This window comes from Panulirus ornatus, chromosome 29, assembly GCF_036320965.1.
Source record: "Panulirus ornatus isolate Po-2019 chromosome 29, ASM3632096v1, whole genome shotgun sequence".
Taxonomy (NCBI): Eukaryota; Metazoa; Arthropoda; class Malacostraca; order Decapoda; family Palinuridae; genus Panulirus; species Panulirus ornatus.
Genome location: NC_092252.1, coordinates 6,347,465 through 6,364,685, shown reverse-complemented (window position 1 = coordinate 6,364,685; position 17,221 = coordinate 6,347,465). Strand labels below are relative to the sequence as shown.

The window sequence follows — 17,221 nt, the reverse complement described above, 5'->3', positions numbered from 1 at the left end:
CCATGACAACAGCCCGCACCCTACTCCATCTGACCCCAGCCACTACCTGCCACAGGAGCACAGTTTCTGTACTTTATGTTACTAAGCGTAACTAACATCATTTTTTTCATACAACTAAGCGTAACTGTGTCTGAAAATTCGTGTACACGAATGAGTAAGTTTTCTCTATGTGATTTTCTTTCCATTTTTTATTATTCAAAAAAGTGATGTGGTTACGTCTCTCCACTACCGTGTCCCAGAGCGTGTGAGTGCATCTGTATGTGACCCTCACATCGTTACATTCAAGGAACCCTATGCTACAGGTGGGCCACTGCTCGCCAACACCTGGCCAGGCTGACTCACAAACCTGCCACACAACACACACACACACTCCTCTCAGAGTCACACTTCTCAACCTAGCATTAAACCCAATGAAATGACTGCGTCCATCTGAACAAGCTAAAACCTGACCACAACCTTGAAGTTTTTAAACTAGAGCGATGATGCTAACAATGAATGGCTCTTTTAGAGATGGGGATAGAATAACCATGGGACAGAGCATGAAATTAAGCAAGAAGCTTATAAAAAAAAAAAAAGCTCCTTTACAGTGCAGGAGTGGTGGATGAACTGAATACACTGAACGAAGATGTTATAAACTGTGGACAACATTCAAAAGTTTAAAAGGCTCTGAGATATTAGAGAATGGTCGAGATGGGGGGGACCACGAAATTAAAACTCCCTCCCCGTACTGAACAAATAAGTACTTACAAACAGGTACTCACACATACAAAACCCAGCTTCAGCTATTTATCGACCAGTCCTGAAGGGAAAATAAACAGCTGAATTGACTTAGGGCCGACCACGCGCCAAGGATTCGAACCCAGGTGGGCCCGTGCGGGAATCAGTCAGGCCGTGTGTGTGTGTGTGTGTGTGTGTGTGTGTGTGTGTGTGTGTGTGTGTGTGTGTGTGTGTGTTCCATATCAAGTCATAATCCCTCCAACATAGTTAGATATAATGCTCCCTATCAGACATAACCAAGCTAAATCCTATCAGGTCTGTTCGGTTTTATCCCAGCTATATGGTCACCTCTTCTCAGCTGACCTCATCAACATACAGGGATGCCATCAGCGACAACTTCATCCTTACAAAAAAAACGTCACATTATAATCTGGGAGGCGATGCACCCCCGACACACGATCATACGGACGGAAGCCGCACTCTTATATCACGGGATGAGCAACGACGAACGACGGAAATCAGCACTAAAGTGTAAGAATCCATGCTTCCGAATGAAGTATCGATGGCTACAGCTAAGCCAGAACCACACATGTACAACATTCACCTTCTGCGATTCCAGCGATCTTACGGGTTATCTTCCAATGGAAAACTGCACGAGGCCTTTCTTTACGTATTAACCACAGAACGGCACCAGCCAGGAAAATAATGCTACGATAATTCAGTATGTACAATCTCAGGGTCCCGGTGTTGCCAGACCAGTGCACCCTCTCAGGTTCTGCTCCACACGTTATCAGACAGCCTCGGCACAACACTCCAAAGGTGGCGACTGGGAGTCGGTGGATTTGTGTCTTTCCCATTACCACAAAAAAGTGAATTTATATATATATATATATATATATATATATATATATATATATATTGCTTTGTCGCTGTCTCCCGCGTTTGCGAGGTAGCGCAAGGAAACAGACGAAAGAAATGGCCCAACCCACCCCCATACACATGTATATACACACACGTCCACACACGCAAATATACATACCTATACATCTCAATGTACACATATATATACACACACAGACACATACATATATACCCATGCACACAATTCACACTGTCTGCCTTTATTCATTCCCATCGTCACCTCGCCACACATGGAATACCATCCCCCTCCCCCCTCATGTGTGCGGGGTAGCGCTAGGAAAAGACAACAAAGGCCTCATATATATATATATATATATATATATATATATAAAGATAGGATGTAAAGAAGTATTTTCATACTACATGACTACTGGATAAAGGGAATAACCGTGTTATGTAATAAAATTGTAAATACGGACAGTATAGAGAAATTCATAGTGTAAGAAAGAGAAAGTTCATGAAGTGGGGTCCCACGAGTGTCGAATTCCCAACCCGTACGGTACAAGTGGGAAAATACAAGCCCGCATCAAGTATACGGAAGGGTACCAATACCTCGAAACCTTTAGAATAACAATGAAAATATAATAAAGGTCGTCCATAGAGAACGTCAGGTGAGTTTTTCGAAGGTTCTCTTGATTCTCTGCGTAACTTTAATGCCCTAGCTACATGCATGTTACTCACAGCCGCTGGATAGATAAACAAAAATGTGTACACTTTACTCTGAATATATCTGATACATTTTAATACGCTGAACAATCTAATATGTCACGTCAACAGCGATGCGGACTATAATTCTATATATATATATCCATGTATATAATCGTTAACATTCGCTTATCTACACGGACGAGGGAGGTTTGTCTGCCCATGATCCTTAAGACGATTCTACTGGTAGAGCATCGGCATCAGCATAACCACCAGGATGCATCACCCGCATCCCTGATTCAAGGCAGGAGCGGCACCGACCTGACATAGAGGCAGCAGGCGTGGCTCCCTGCCAAAGGGATGGTCAGCGGTGGATGGGGCCGCTGACTCGGCCATCATTCGCGGCTTGAAATCATGCTGAAGCTTTACCACCTTGACATTCTTCTCATCCTCCACCTTCACTAATGTCTGCCTCAAACATCATAAATACTCATAATGCACAAATCCTCAGTATTGTATTCACGGAAATAAATGCATCTCATCCACGAGCGAGTGAGAGGAACTAAATACTCCAATGGTTATGGACGATTACACCGTTCTTGCGTGCCGACATTTACTGATACAGTACAATCTCTTACAACTTACAACATGGATATAAACCATATACATGCTACTGTCCACACCAGCTGGCTACACCCTTCAGAGGAGCACCTCTACAAAGCTACAAATGTAACTGACAGTCATGAATGGCACTTGTTCCCAGTGGCACGTCCAACCACGCCTGCCCAGCGACGGGAGGCGTCAGCTGCTTGGGTGTAAACACACACACACAGGATCTTCAACAACAGCGGAAGGCTCTTCACATGAGGCTTTCCTACCTCCCGACTTCCAACTACTGGTTACACCACCAAGACTGGCTGCACCTGTAATCAACACCCTCAAGACCACCTGGTATTTTCTCGTGGATATCACGTGCTTCTTGTGTTATCTTATCTATAACATAGTAGAACGCCCAGATGAAACCCTGAACAACGCTGACGGGAACCTATCCTTATAAGTGTAAATTCTAACCACCACCACCGTTCTTCTTACCGCTATCGGCTCCAACTCTTGGACCAGCTGACAACAGTGGTCTCCTTTATGAGCTACACCCAGGGAAATCCTAAGAACATACGTCTTCAAGAAAAATTTTCCTCCTCGCCGCAAACCAGAAGTCCAACACTGGTCCCCGTCAACCGCGCATAATGTAACCCCGATACACTATAACCCGCATTCACAGGCTTACATCCCACTCTCACCCCTGCCCCGTCTCTCAACGCCTGAATGCATGACTTGTGTCCCTCTTACCTCCTCCTCCTGCTTTGGTATCCTTTTCTCTGTCCTTCCCATGCATTCATTCTTACATTCACAATGCCACGTCAACCCCCCACCACCACTCAATGTCTGATAAATAATCTAAACACTCCATATAAACTGATTACGGCCTCGCACATTAAAAATGCCCCTAATCTTCCGCCTATATATGTTGTATACATCCATCTCTATACGTGGCTTACATCTAACATCTTTATACCTTGTTTGCATATCCTATTTCTTCCCTCTACTTCTCATCCCCAAATACAAGACAAGAAAGTTCATAAAACGGAGATGACCTCACCGCTATAACATTTAAATGTTTCGGGTAAATTATTAATGTCAACCTCAAATAAAATATAAAGCCTCACACCACAATATATCATCATCACGGAGCAAAACTGAAATACGATGATGAACTTGATAAACTCTAAATGACTAAACGAATTATATCAAAACTGTTAGAAAAATAATTAACTATGACCCTCCCGAAATAAAATTAGGTGCTTGCAGGCAACAGGATCTGTTCAATGCCATTACAGTGAGTCAACCACTCAAACAACCGCCTTCTCACATGAAAATAGTTAATGTGTTGTTCACATCAAGGGTTTCCCAGAGAGAGAGAGAGAGAGAGAGAGAGAGAGAGAGAGAGAGAGAGAGAGAGAGAGAGAGAGAGAGAGACCTATCCTTACTGTGTCGCGTGCGTAGCATCATGGCAGACACTCAGGGATCACTTTGTCTATAGTAGTAGAACTGAACCTGGTGTTGAGGCAAGGATGCTGAGGAGGCAAAGGTGGCGATGTGGGCGAGGGTGGTCATGATGCAAGAATGCTGCAGAAGCGAGGACGATGATGAAGAAAGGTGTGGTGTCGAAGCGTTGTGAAAAGCCGAGGGTGGTGATTCGAGAATGTTGAAAAGCCGAGGGTGGTGATGCGAGAATGTTGAAAAGCAAGCGAGGTGATATAGCGAGGATGGCGATGAAACGAGGATGGTGATGGAAAGAGAATGATGATGATGATGAAGGGAGGATAGTGACTGAACGAGGACGATGAAGGGAGGATGGTTATGCTCAAGGAAGCGGGGGTAATGAAGGAGGGAGGATACTGAAGAAGCCAGGGTGGTGAATGTACCGTTCTCCTAAAATTTCAAAGCAATCAATCAGTGGGAAGCGAAATTAAAGCACAGAAACCAAAGGTTTACGCACGTCGACAACACTCTCATACTACAATACGAACACAGATTTTTGCGGTAGTGTAAATATAATACATTGACCCTCATCTGAGGCCATCAGTTTTCTCTTTACCCTGGGATATAAAATGTCTAAGTGTGTCATATCAACGAAAAGTAAGATCCCTATGAAATTACATATCTATGAGAATCTGAAAGAATAAACAATAGGAAGAAATGTTTCCTACAACCGATTACTTCAGGTAAATCGTAAACATACACGACTAAATTACAACCACACACACGACCAATCATGATCATGTCAGTGGTGGTCACAAGGATCACACGCTAACTTTTCCTCTGCAGGCTTGAGATTTCGAGATGCAAACCCACTACCAGCAGTCAGTGGCCTTGATGGGGCGAAAACAGAATACTGATGACAGTAATGGCACGTGCGAGCTGTATCAACTGCTGCTGGTGAGTTTGTTTTACAACAGCTCTGTACAGCTGTACCTCAGCGGTTGCAGAGGGGACCTATGTCCTTGAGGGCGCACTTGGTATGTAACGGCAAGGATTCAACAGGTATTAATGGGCGAGTAATATCTATTAACAACACTCTTACTCTGCACAACGGAGTCATGATGTGTCATGGCTGGTCATGTGATGAGTTCACGGGGAAGTTCCAGCACAAGGGTTAATCCAATCCTCCGATAGGTGAACTTATGCGAACGCTCGTAAATCCGCGACCGTAACCCAGAAAAGAAAAAAAAATAGAGTGCGGTGATGGTATAGCCCGGCAGACACGCCCCCTAGTATCGTTCCCTGACCCTTGGGTTCCTCAACCCCCGCACTGTGTACGCTTCACACTTTCCCTGGGTACAAACGCCCACGCAACATCGCACGAACCGACAAAATCGCTAAATGACAACCCTGGCGCACATGGTGCCGCCCACTGCATTACACCGGCTGCAGGTTGCTCTCTCTTCACCTGCATCCCCCTACCCCTCCCCCCGACACGCCCCTACAGTACACCCTTCACAACCCCTCCCCCGTGGTAACAGTACCCGAGCAATGAATCGCACACAACCCAGTCAACCACAGCAACTCGGTGACTGTAGACCTAACCGCTGGTAACTCCGTCGTTAATCCCCCACTCGCTGGCTCTCTTAACATCCTGAATTCTACCGTCAATATGGTATATTTGGGAATACTGTGATTATCGGTTACATCAAGTACATGAAAGTTTGCCATGTGGATAGGCCACGAGATGAGAGAAAACGAAATGACAGGAGAGCGAACAGTAACGTAATTAACCAAAGGGTGGGGGAAGATATCCAAATTCTATTAGATAAAGAAATAACGTAAAATGTTTATATGTATTTCATTTGTTCATTTCTCGCTTTTGCCAGTTAGCATCAGGAGCCGACGACCTAGTCTTTCAGGAAAAATCCTCGCTTAACCCGTTCCTTTGTTCCCTCTTTAGATAATTAATACATGCGAGGGATTTCCACTGCTGCCCCTTGTAGCCGCCCTCTACGAGATGAAAGATACATGGGTATTATTTCTAACCTATTCCAATATATATATATATATATATATATATATATATATATATATATATATATATATATATATATATATATATATATGTATATATATATATCGTGCTTTCCCGTGTTAGCAAGGTAACCCCAGGTACAAACGGAGAAACGCTACATTCGATCACATACATACGGTAGCTGTCATGTGCATTTTACCGAAAACACAGCCCCCTATCCACAACTAGGCCCTGCTTACCTTTTCAGGGTTTCCCCCCGCACGCCTGACATTGTTCAGTTCAATAACAGCACATCGACCCGTGTAACATATCGTTTCATTTCACAATATTCCGTACATGCCTTTCACCCTCCAGCATGTTCAGGTCAGATCACTCAAAATATTTTCTACTCCACCCTACCATCTCCAATTTGGTATCCCCATCCTTCTTATCCCCTATACTTATGATACATATATCCTCTTGGTCAAGCTCTCCTCACTCATTCTCTCCTTATGTCTAAACCATTCCAGCACACCATCATAGACTCTCACAACCATTACTTTTATTACCACAGCTCTCTCTCTCTCTCTCTCTCTCTCTCTCTCTCTCTCTCTCTCTCTCTCTCTCTCTAACCCTTTTATTACTTATTCCCTCAAACCACGTCACACCACATAATTTTTTTCAAACATATCATTTCCAATACATCCACCCTCATCTATAGCCCATGCCTTGCAACCATATAATATTATCGGGACTACTATACCTTCAAACATACCCATTTGTGCCCTCCCAGGAAACGCTCTCTCTTTCCACATATTATTCGATACTCCCAGAGCCTTTGTCCACTCACCTACCCTATCACTCTCGCCGCTTCCACAGTTCCATTTGCTGCCATGGCCACTCACTGATATCTAAAACACTTCACGTCCTCCAAATTTTCTCCAATCAACCTCACATTCAAGTAAAACTGTACCTTTACCCAGCTAATCCTAGTAACCTTACATTTACTCTCAACTTTGTTCCACGCACTCTTCCAAATTCAACCACCAATGCCTTCAGTTTCTTACTCGAATCTACCATCAATGCTGTGTCATCAGCAAACAACAACTGACTCAGTTCCCAAGCCCCCATCCTCAAGATTTGCCCCTTAATCAGCAATAAATGACATCCGTATTATCTAACAGGTAGTGAAATTTTCAAGGGTACAACTGGATTGTCTATAGTAGTGCGGGCTGAGTCGATTCCTCCCACCTGACCCTCTCATTCGTGTAAATCTTCAGCAAGCAGCGTCCGGCAGCCGTCGCCGCCACGTCTCGCTCCTGTAGGGGCGCCACACAAAATCAATGAACGAAAACGCCGTCTGCGAAAACATTATAGAACTATTTCCTCATACGAATGGCTGACTTCTGGCCGCTTACTATCACGCTTAAATATATTTTTCTGTATCTTTTTGTAACACTCATACTTACTTTCCATGTTCTATAACGTGGTTGCATGTGGTGGTGGTTGGGAGAGGTGAGGGGAGAATTGTACGTTTCCCTAGTGGATCCCAGTCACCCCCATTCATAACACCAACCCCGCGCAGTACCCTCAATAACCTGACCGCAATAACCCAAGCCACCCTTCACCTTCCTAAGTAGCCCATACAGCCAAACGTCACAAAGTTATTCCGACAACAGCACAGAGTATGCACCGATGCCTTTCAATTATTTTGAAGAATATCAGATACTTCGAGTAAGAAGCATCGTGCACATTCAATATCAAAGATTTTCGAAGTTATGACCACAAAGAACAAGCCAGGATTCTGAAGACATAAATAAAGCTGGTGTTGGAGGCGGCCTTGACCCGTTTCCTGAGCGGTGCAAAGTCACGTAAAACCTCTCGACTGCCAGAGACTGTGAGTATCTCACAACCGCCGTTCCTGCAGACATTTGTGCGGCTTCACACAGCTTGTGATTCATGTTAGTCTCATGATTTGGTCACGTGATCAGCAACTCAAAAATAAAATTACAGGAAACAAACATTCAGGAGACGCAAACTGCATTCATAAAAATCATGCTGAAGTAATGCAGACAGTGCCTTGTACACCTCACAGTGGCAAATACAAGACGTTAGTGGCGTGCTGAACACAGCAGTATATCTAAGGAGCCAGTCAAACATACGGACTTTAGCTACGGCACTATGGATAAACGTTATACAGAACGAAGATGCCTGGTGTCTCCGTAGCCGTCTAGATACTAAACACTTTAGCTGGGTCAGTCCTCGTCCATTAAGTTACAGACCCAGCATTACCTCTTCTGGGTGATGAGTTCTCTTCAACACAGCCTTATATCAACAATCCCTTAGCCCACCTCTATCTATGTTCTGCAGTCACTCCGCATTATCGAAATTCTAGACATCAACGATATCAAAGATATGGTTGCATTATTTACACGGGAATTACACATTCATAGAACACTTCACTTCCACTCATAATCAAATACGTTCAGGTTCTTCGTCCTCCCTTAACATCACATTAAATATGAATCATGACCATGAGTATGGGTTGATTACTTGTGCCGATCGCAATGTCTTGCAAATTTGCCATTTCTGTTATTTATGCCACAACACTGTTTTATACCATGCAGAGTCAATTCATTAACAAAAACACTGCAGCACTAATCACTGGACATTTATCTGTATTGGTGCATAAACCTGCTGCAGATGAGATCGCTTCACTCTCACACCAACTCAAGTACGTGTCAAGAACACTTGAGTGAAGGATATCACATTGTGTGAGTGAAGTCAGCAGGTGGATGATGCAGGGGCAACCAATCGTGAGAGTGGCGTGGCGAGGAGTGACAACAGCAGCCACTAACACGCCCCCCAATCGCCCGCACCTCCAGGCTGCCTCTCCCTCCTCCTCCCTCCCCCCAACCCCGCCTCACTCGAGCACACACTCATGCCACACTGACCAACAAAAACTGAATAGCATATTCTACTGCAACATTTTTTTCTAAAAAAGAACCTCTTGAGGACGACACTAGGTCAAAGGCCATCATACTGAAGGGTCGTACAGTCATACTTATTGGGCAGAGGTAATCAAGAATCACGTTACATTGTCTTCGTCTGGTGCAATATCTCTGTTGTTTCGCTGCTTAATTAAAGTGCAATATGTCCATGCCACACATTCGTCCCAAATTCCGGTTCCACGCTTGATCGATACATTTTCTTAGTTCCAAACCCAAGAATCTTACAACTTTGCTAGAATATGGGGCCATATTATGATTCTACAATATTGACTTCTACTGTGATATTCTCATAAAAGGTGAAGCAACAGCCTGACGATAATCCAGCCAAACACAGTGGTAACTTACTATGATGCCTGAGGGGGGGTTATAAGACCAATGCTCATGTACAAGAATCTTTGGCGAGAGGGACCCGAGGCAGCAACGGTACAAAGAATTTTCAAACGTCCATTACAATAGTGGATGGGGAGGGTCCGATGCTACAAGACAAGTGTGCGCCGTATGGGATCTGGACCATGTCTGGGGTGCCATTGTTTGATTCCACTGTGGAAGCACTGGTGTCCTACACCATGGTAAAATGAGGCAGACACAACTTGGCATCAGTGAATGAATGAGTGCAGCCAGCAAAGCGAGGCTGCACCTGCATAAAAAAAAAAGACTAGTGTGAGACTGCAGGGTTCAGTAGCGTGAGACAGCATCAGCATGGTGAGAAAAAAGTTAGGATGCAGGATGCAGCATTGGGGGCCAGCAGCAGGGATTGTGCAGCGTGAGAGTAAGAGGGCAGCAATAAGGCAGAAGCAGCAGAGAGATACCAGTCTGAAAGTGATAGGGCAACAGTAGGTCAAGAGCACCAGCACTACGAGTCACAATAATCTTAGGGTATACAGTGCATGAGCAGTGCGACAACAAAAGCTGGGTAACAGAATAGAGTGAGGATGTAGAGTGTAGCAGCGAAGCAGCAGCGAAGCAGCAGCGACAGAAGTGTGAAGATGTAGCGTGCAGTAGCTTGTGGCAGGAGGAGCCGCCGCAAGCGAGGCTCAACTACCTTTCGCCCTAGCAGCTGCGGGCTGCCACGACGTTAAGAACATCGGCTCTGATCCTGCTGCGCACATCACGTTACCAGGTAGGGAGGGAGACAGCGCTTCAGGGGCGTTATCATTCCCAAGAGTAACAACCCCGATGCATCCGCGGATATATCAACCTTCTTCACTAAACATGCTCGATTTTCAAATATATAAATTTGCACTGGCATAAAAGTTTTCAATTAATATAGAATAATCGTACTCATGGACAACGCACAAGTAGGAGGTGGAACGGGTGTAAACTGACCAAGTGTCTACACATCGTTAGTGAACAGCATGACAAGGCTGGTGCACTCAGTAAATGTAACCAATTCCAGTCCGTACATTCTATGAACACACAGAATAAAACTTACATGTCATTAACCTACTGAGGTAGCACGTGTTGTATTACCTTTCGAATTTTCTGAAACGATTCTATAAAACGGCTCTGAAGTGTTAAAATATATCAGATTTACATAAAAACCAGCCTTACAGTAAAATGCATTTGGAGTAACACTATCTCACTGAGACCCGGTTGAATACTGGCAGACTCTCACCTTAACCTGTTACCTCTTGGGCATCGAACCTACCTAAGGTACAAGTTCTAGGGAAATATTTTCTAGTTTCCAAGCGCACATACATTTACTATCTACATCAGTCCTGGAAATAAAGCTGTGGCTTGACTCACCCGCAAGATTCTTGAATATTTTTTAATCGTTGTGGTCTTTTACATGATACACATCTACAGTCCGCCAATTACTTAGGATATTAAACAAGTCATTCTGCTCTGAAACGTTTTTCATGACTATTTTCAATCTAAATTTTACAGAAATATGAGATCTATTTTAAAATATTTCAAAATTTTTCTCAAAACCTTATGGAAATAAAAGACGAACTCACCTGCTACAATATACATTCTGGAAATCAACCTATCCTAATCCTTTCAGATACGAATTCCACCTTTCATAACTACAAACTTGTTTAAGGTACATATATATGCCACTAACCATGAAACGGAAACAAAACTTTCATAAATTTTCAAAATGAATCTTGAATCACATTCTTCAAGCTTAAAACAACAGAAATACAGCTCGCAAGGACAAAAATAAAATTTTTCCTCGCTTTACTGTCTACGATACATACAAGTTGATTTTAGGTGAATGCGGAAAAAATTATATTCGGTGCACTAGGGATCAGATAATTATCGGCAAATATTTGCATAAGAGCCAGAATGGAATTTTCTTTTGGAAAAATATAAACAATCTCAGAAAGTCAAATAGTGATATCCCAATTGCGTATCAATTTCAAAACAATACGAGAATTTAGTTGTAGATTTTTCCTCCAACATAATGGAAAAAAAAATCGCTTTCTATCGCACATAACGTTATACTATGAAACTTTTATAATTAGGAGGAAAGAAATCTTACGGCCGCACGCGTTCGTAAATACCGTCAGAAGCTGCGACCGCAGACCAAGCCTGAATCTCGTGTCTACCTGATGTGGCTTTCATTATGCGTCTAAATGCAAATTTCCAAAGACTGCCAAGCGTTTTCAAGTTACTTTTAACTTTCACAATACTATTAATAGTTACCTGATATACCAAAGCTGGTTCTCTAAACACTTAACGGTATCAAATGAAATACACCGTTTATTCTAAACTTCGTTTCTTCACAGTATCAATCGTGACAGGAGTTATCGTTAAATACATCCTCGACAGACTGTACACAGCTCATGCATAGGCTACTAAAGAGAGTCATAAGGAAAGCGGAATTATAAGGAAGCAGAATCTATCTGCTACTTTTCACCAAATACCAGAAACTGCCACCACCCCCAACATGACGATCATAAATCTGCCTTCCAGATCAAGAGACATGATGTAAGGACATGGATTAGTAATGAAATTTGCCGTGGCCAACCCCCCCCCCACACCACCCCCCCTTCATGGTAGTGGGAGCTCCCACCGGGAACGGGCATCAGAGATAGACAGATTGGCATATATATACATATATATATATATATATATATATATATATATATATATATATATATATATATATATATATATATATGCACAATGTTATAACATAAGAATACAGCATTATTGTGCAATGATTTTTGTATAAAGAAATTGTACTTACCAAAGCAGCTACTGGTGACTGCCAGATAGGGTCAATCTGAACTACCAACAGATCTATTAGTCAATCTGAGCTACCAACAGATCTATTAACTATTTCGATAAAGTCTGATAAAAGTTCAATCAGCCTTTAAGTATCCAATAAAGCCAATTTCTGGTGTACACAACATTCAATACAATAAGGATTCACTGTACACAATCCCAGATCCTCTTCTCGAGGACAGCAAGGAATGATGGACTCGTATGGAGTGAAAAGTTCCTCAATAATGCACTACTCCTTTTCGTCAACTAAAGAAATATACAACAACGTTAAAGGTGACTTCTTACTCACAGTGGAACCTCAATGAATGCCGAACCCGGTAACACATATTTTAGAAATTCAAATAACTTTACTAGATAAGCCAGAATAGTGATCACTACTTGTAGAATACGAATCAAACTGTGAGAAAACAGAGCAACAACAAAATATAAAAAATCTGAGAAAATCCTGTTTACAAAGTTCAATAACTAATAACAAAAGAAAAAAGTGAGTTAAGAAATGGTAATGGTATTTTAGGATAGTGATTATTAACTGCAAAAGTTTGAAAACAACATAAAAATCATACATAACATAAAAAGAAAAAAAAAGAAATGAAAGCAAAATCTAAGAGGGAGTCCTACAGTATTAGGGAAACTATTACAAGTTCAACATACACCTAAAAAGCAACCAAAAGAAAACATTCCCCATGAAGATTTAGGATCAGTTTCCCAAGAGTGATGGGGAGAAAAATATAATAAAACCCATAAGCCAGTTTCCCCAGTGATGGGCAGAAAACTATACATATAACCCATCAAAAAGGGAAGAAGAAACTGTAATAACCCAAATAAAAGATCATGAACCATGAATATAAACTCCATAGATCAAGAAAAATCTTCAAGGACAAGGAAGCTAAGTCAAAAGAATAACCCAAAGTAAACTCCTTAAACACAACAGTATGCCCCTTGATCGTGACAATATTACAATTAAAGGCAATGGCCTGGCCTCTGACCTCACCCTTAGAGGCCATCATATCTAAGGGTTGTGCTGTCAAGCTCAAGGGCCATATGGGCAAATGAATTCAGAGGTAGCTCCATCATGTTTAAGGAAATAGCATGACAGAGTAGTGATAGCCATCTCATCCAACATTAAGTCCTACTCACGGATGACTTCCCAGGCGTCTCTGACGGAGAACTCACCTGCAGAGGAAACATGAAGTGTGTTAATTACAAACACTCGTGTAAGATGGCCATTCTAAGCATCACATGACATTCCCCACATAAATAATATCAACATAAAATCAATTCACAAACTAAATGCCCTCAGAACACTAACTGGCACCATATTTAGACATAAAGAATCCCTCATTATCCTGTACAAATGATTCATCTGCACAAATCTAAACTATGCCTCACCTGCCAGGTCTTCCATCCTCTCAAAATCAAGCATTTTGTGTAGTCTGCAGCTCAAAGCTGAGCAGCAAACTTCACAATATAGTGTACCCAGAACAATCTTTGGATGCCTATCATCCACAAACACTTAACACCATCACAAAGAAACAAAGATCTTCCCAATACAGTCTCACCTAAAAATGTTCAGCACTCAGTACGATGCAACAGCACTAGACACCTCCCACCCAAACCACTCTACAACGAAACATTAACTGCCAGGCAGAAATATAAGGCTTACCCTTACCTCAAACTTAAATAACCACAATACAGAGTAAATGTTAAACTGACAAAATAACCTGACAAGGACTAAATAACTAACCTGCCAATAATCATTGGATGCCAATCAGCCATAAACACTTAACACCATAACAAAGAAACAAAGATCTTCCTAATACAGTCTTACCTCAAACTGTTAGGCACTCAATACCATGCAACAGCACTAGACCCCTCCCACCCAAAGCACTCTATATAACTAAACATTAAACTCCAAGCAGAAATAAAAAGCTCATCCTTGCCTCAAACTTGACTAAACACAACACAGATGTTAAACAGACAAAATAACCTGACAAGCACTAGATAACTAACCTGCCAACTCAATTTTAACCTCTAACCAACAAGACACACCCATCAGACTACAAATGCCAGAAAACATGAGTCACACACTTCCATTTACTCTCTAGACATCACCTATCACTACAACAGTACAAACACCATTTTAACATAGGCAAAGACATTTTACATCCACAAAACTATCAAAAAGAATACAGGAAACACTTACTATTCAGTTTCTTGCACTCTGCACATAGACATACTCACAAAACCCCAATACTTTATGACTTATAGTCCCAACTTGTGAATGTAAACAGCTTCTCAAGTATTGCAGGAGCCTCATAAGGAAAGAAGAGACTCCAGGAGCAAGAAGTAAACATACATATTTTCATTTATTACAATCATCTCAGGAAATTTTTTACATACTCCTGGAATTTCCAAGACCCTCTCTAAAGGCTCCCACAGCTCAAAGCTGTACTAATTGCAGTAGCAAGAAAATCCTGATTCCTTTGGAGAGACAGGGCATAAAAAATAATCAATTAACATCCCACATACATCCCACAATTAACCCACCTGCCTGGTTTTGAAACCTTTCAAAAGCAAATGATAAAAAGATGTAAAATGCACAAAACAGAGCACTCAGAACAATCACTGGTTGCTTAGCAACTACAAATACTTAACACTTACACAAAGAAATCATAAATCTTCCTATACATTCCCTATCAAAGTACTGACAGTAATGAAAGTACCCAACAATTTGGTGTGCCATCTAATATCTAATCACTTACAATCAACCACACTAATTTAGCTATTATAATAAAATCAGTTATGAATGCAATAAAAAGTAGTTTGGGCCAACTTCTCTATCAACTCCTACAAAGCCATGCCATAAGTTATCCAATGGTGAACAAAGAATACAATCTAAATAAGGATAATGTACACAAAAGCAACACCTACCACTCTCCAGCTGACGAATAGCCTTAGCTTTGGCAAGTTCCAAGGCTGTCACCCATTTCTGGCGCTCCACTTCTGAGGAGGCTTTCAGATGAAACGTCTGTGTACCACCATTACTGATAACAAAGTTACAAGAGTCCTCGGTGTGAATGACAGCACCATGTAAACTGATAGTTCCTCTGCAGGTATGAAGCATCTCTGCCTGTGACCTGTAGTAAAACAAATACAGAGGTTGTTCAATTTTTTGCAAACACTTTCAACTCAATAACAACTCACATGAGTTTATTAATACAGGTCATAACAAAATAATTTATTACATTTATATTTGGTATCCTAATCAAGCCACTTAAAGTATGGTTCCTTATGCATTATCTTTCCAAAATAGTTATGATTATCATGTATAAACACAAAACTCCTTTCATGAGGCTTCTGCAGCTTTGAGGGTGTTGTACAATAAGGAAGGATAAATGCTGGACTCCTATGGAGCAAGAGGCTCCCTGATGAGAGTACTCATTTCATCATATGACAGTTATACAGCATTGCCAAAGGTGACTTTTACTTGCAATATAATCACAAGCAGGCAAAGTTCACCAACACCTCCAATGTACTGCATCAGCAATCATCACTGCAAGTTCATGAATCGACAATGCTAAGGAATACTCTACAATCAGTCAATATGTTAAGTTAGATAGTCTGACTATCACATAAATGAGTAAATAAACATATCCTAGCAAAATGAGAGATTTTATGCGTGAAAAGATTATTATCCAAGATTATGCTTAGGACAATTATAAGCATCCACAGCAAACACGTTCATCAAAATACAAACTGAAAATATATGAAGTAAAGAAATGTGAAAGAACAAATGACAATAATTTCTGATGAACAGCACAATAAAACTGAAAATATATGAAGTAAAGAAATGTGAAAGAACAAATGACAATAATTTCTGATGAACAGCACAGATATAATTTCTTTGGTTAACCATCAAACAGGTTTGTAAAGCAAGTGCAAATATCGAAAAACATTAATAGAAGCTAAAAAAAATTCTTTACCTATCTGAAAAATTTGGTTTCCTTGAAATGTAAATAATACTAACAGCAATCTGGAACATGGAACAGTCTCATTCATACTACACTAAATTTAAGTCATGATATGCACACCATTATGTCACATGACAATTTGTGCTCTTAAACTGAAACAAAAATGATAAGAAGGTTAAAGAAATCTTACTGCTTTTTATGTTAAAACAAGTACTTCAACATATTCAGTACTGTCAATACAAAAAGACCAATGCCAACAAAAATAAAGCTCAATTCTGATCAGGCCTTTAGAAAACTGCAAAACAATACCATTATATATTTCAACACACTTTTTTGTTTCCTGAAAAAAAGTGTGCCTGATCTTATATATTTCAAAGTCTATTCACTCATACACACAAACACACTGGTTAAAAAGCACCTTATCAGCCTAAGGTATTCAGAATGAAGAGCTGTGGAAGATGACTTTGTACAAAATATGCAAGTTACTGAAAGACATGTTCAAAAGTGCAATCACAGTGGAGGACACTGATAATTCAAAAATATTCTCAAGACAATTCCTAATTGTATGCCAACAAAAGTATATTACTGTTATCCTCACTGTTATGGGGGAGCACTTTAAGACCTTCAGCACTGCCTAAACCAAAAAATATGGGAACAACAAAAGA

General features: G+C 41.2%; 1 protein-coding gene across 6 annotated transcripts in view; it reads right to left on the bottom strand.

Moving 5' to 3' along the window:
* Window positions 1–17,221, bottom strand: part of Osbp (oxysterol binding protein) — a 214,538-nt gene that overhangs the window by 186,762 nt on the left and 10,555 nt on the right. For 5 of the 6 annotated variants that reach the window (XM_071679097.1, XM_071679095.1, XM_071679099.1 and 2 more), the window contains one exon: window positions 15,517–15,722. In XM_071679097.1, the coding sequence (XP_071535198.1) occupies window positions 15,517–15,722 (206 nt within the window). Of the gene's footprint in view, window positions 1–13,722; window positions 13,759–15,516; window positions 15,723–17,221 lie in introns of all 6 variants that reach the window. The other variant, XM_071679096.1, reaches the window with a different exon arrangement.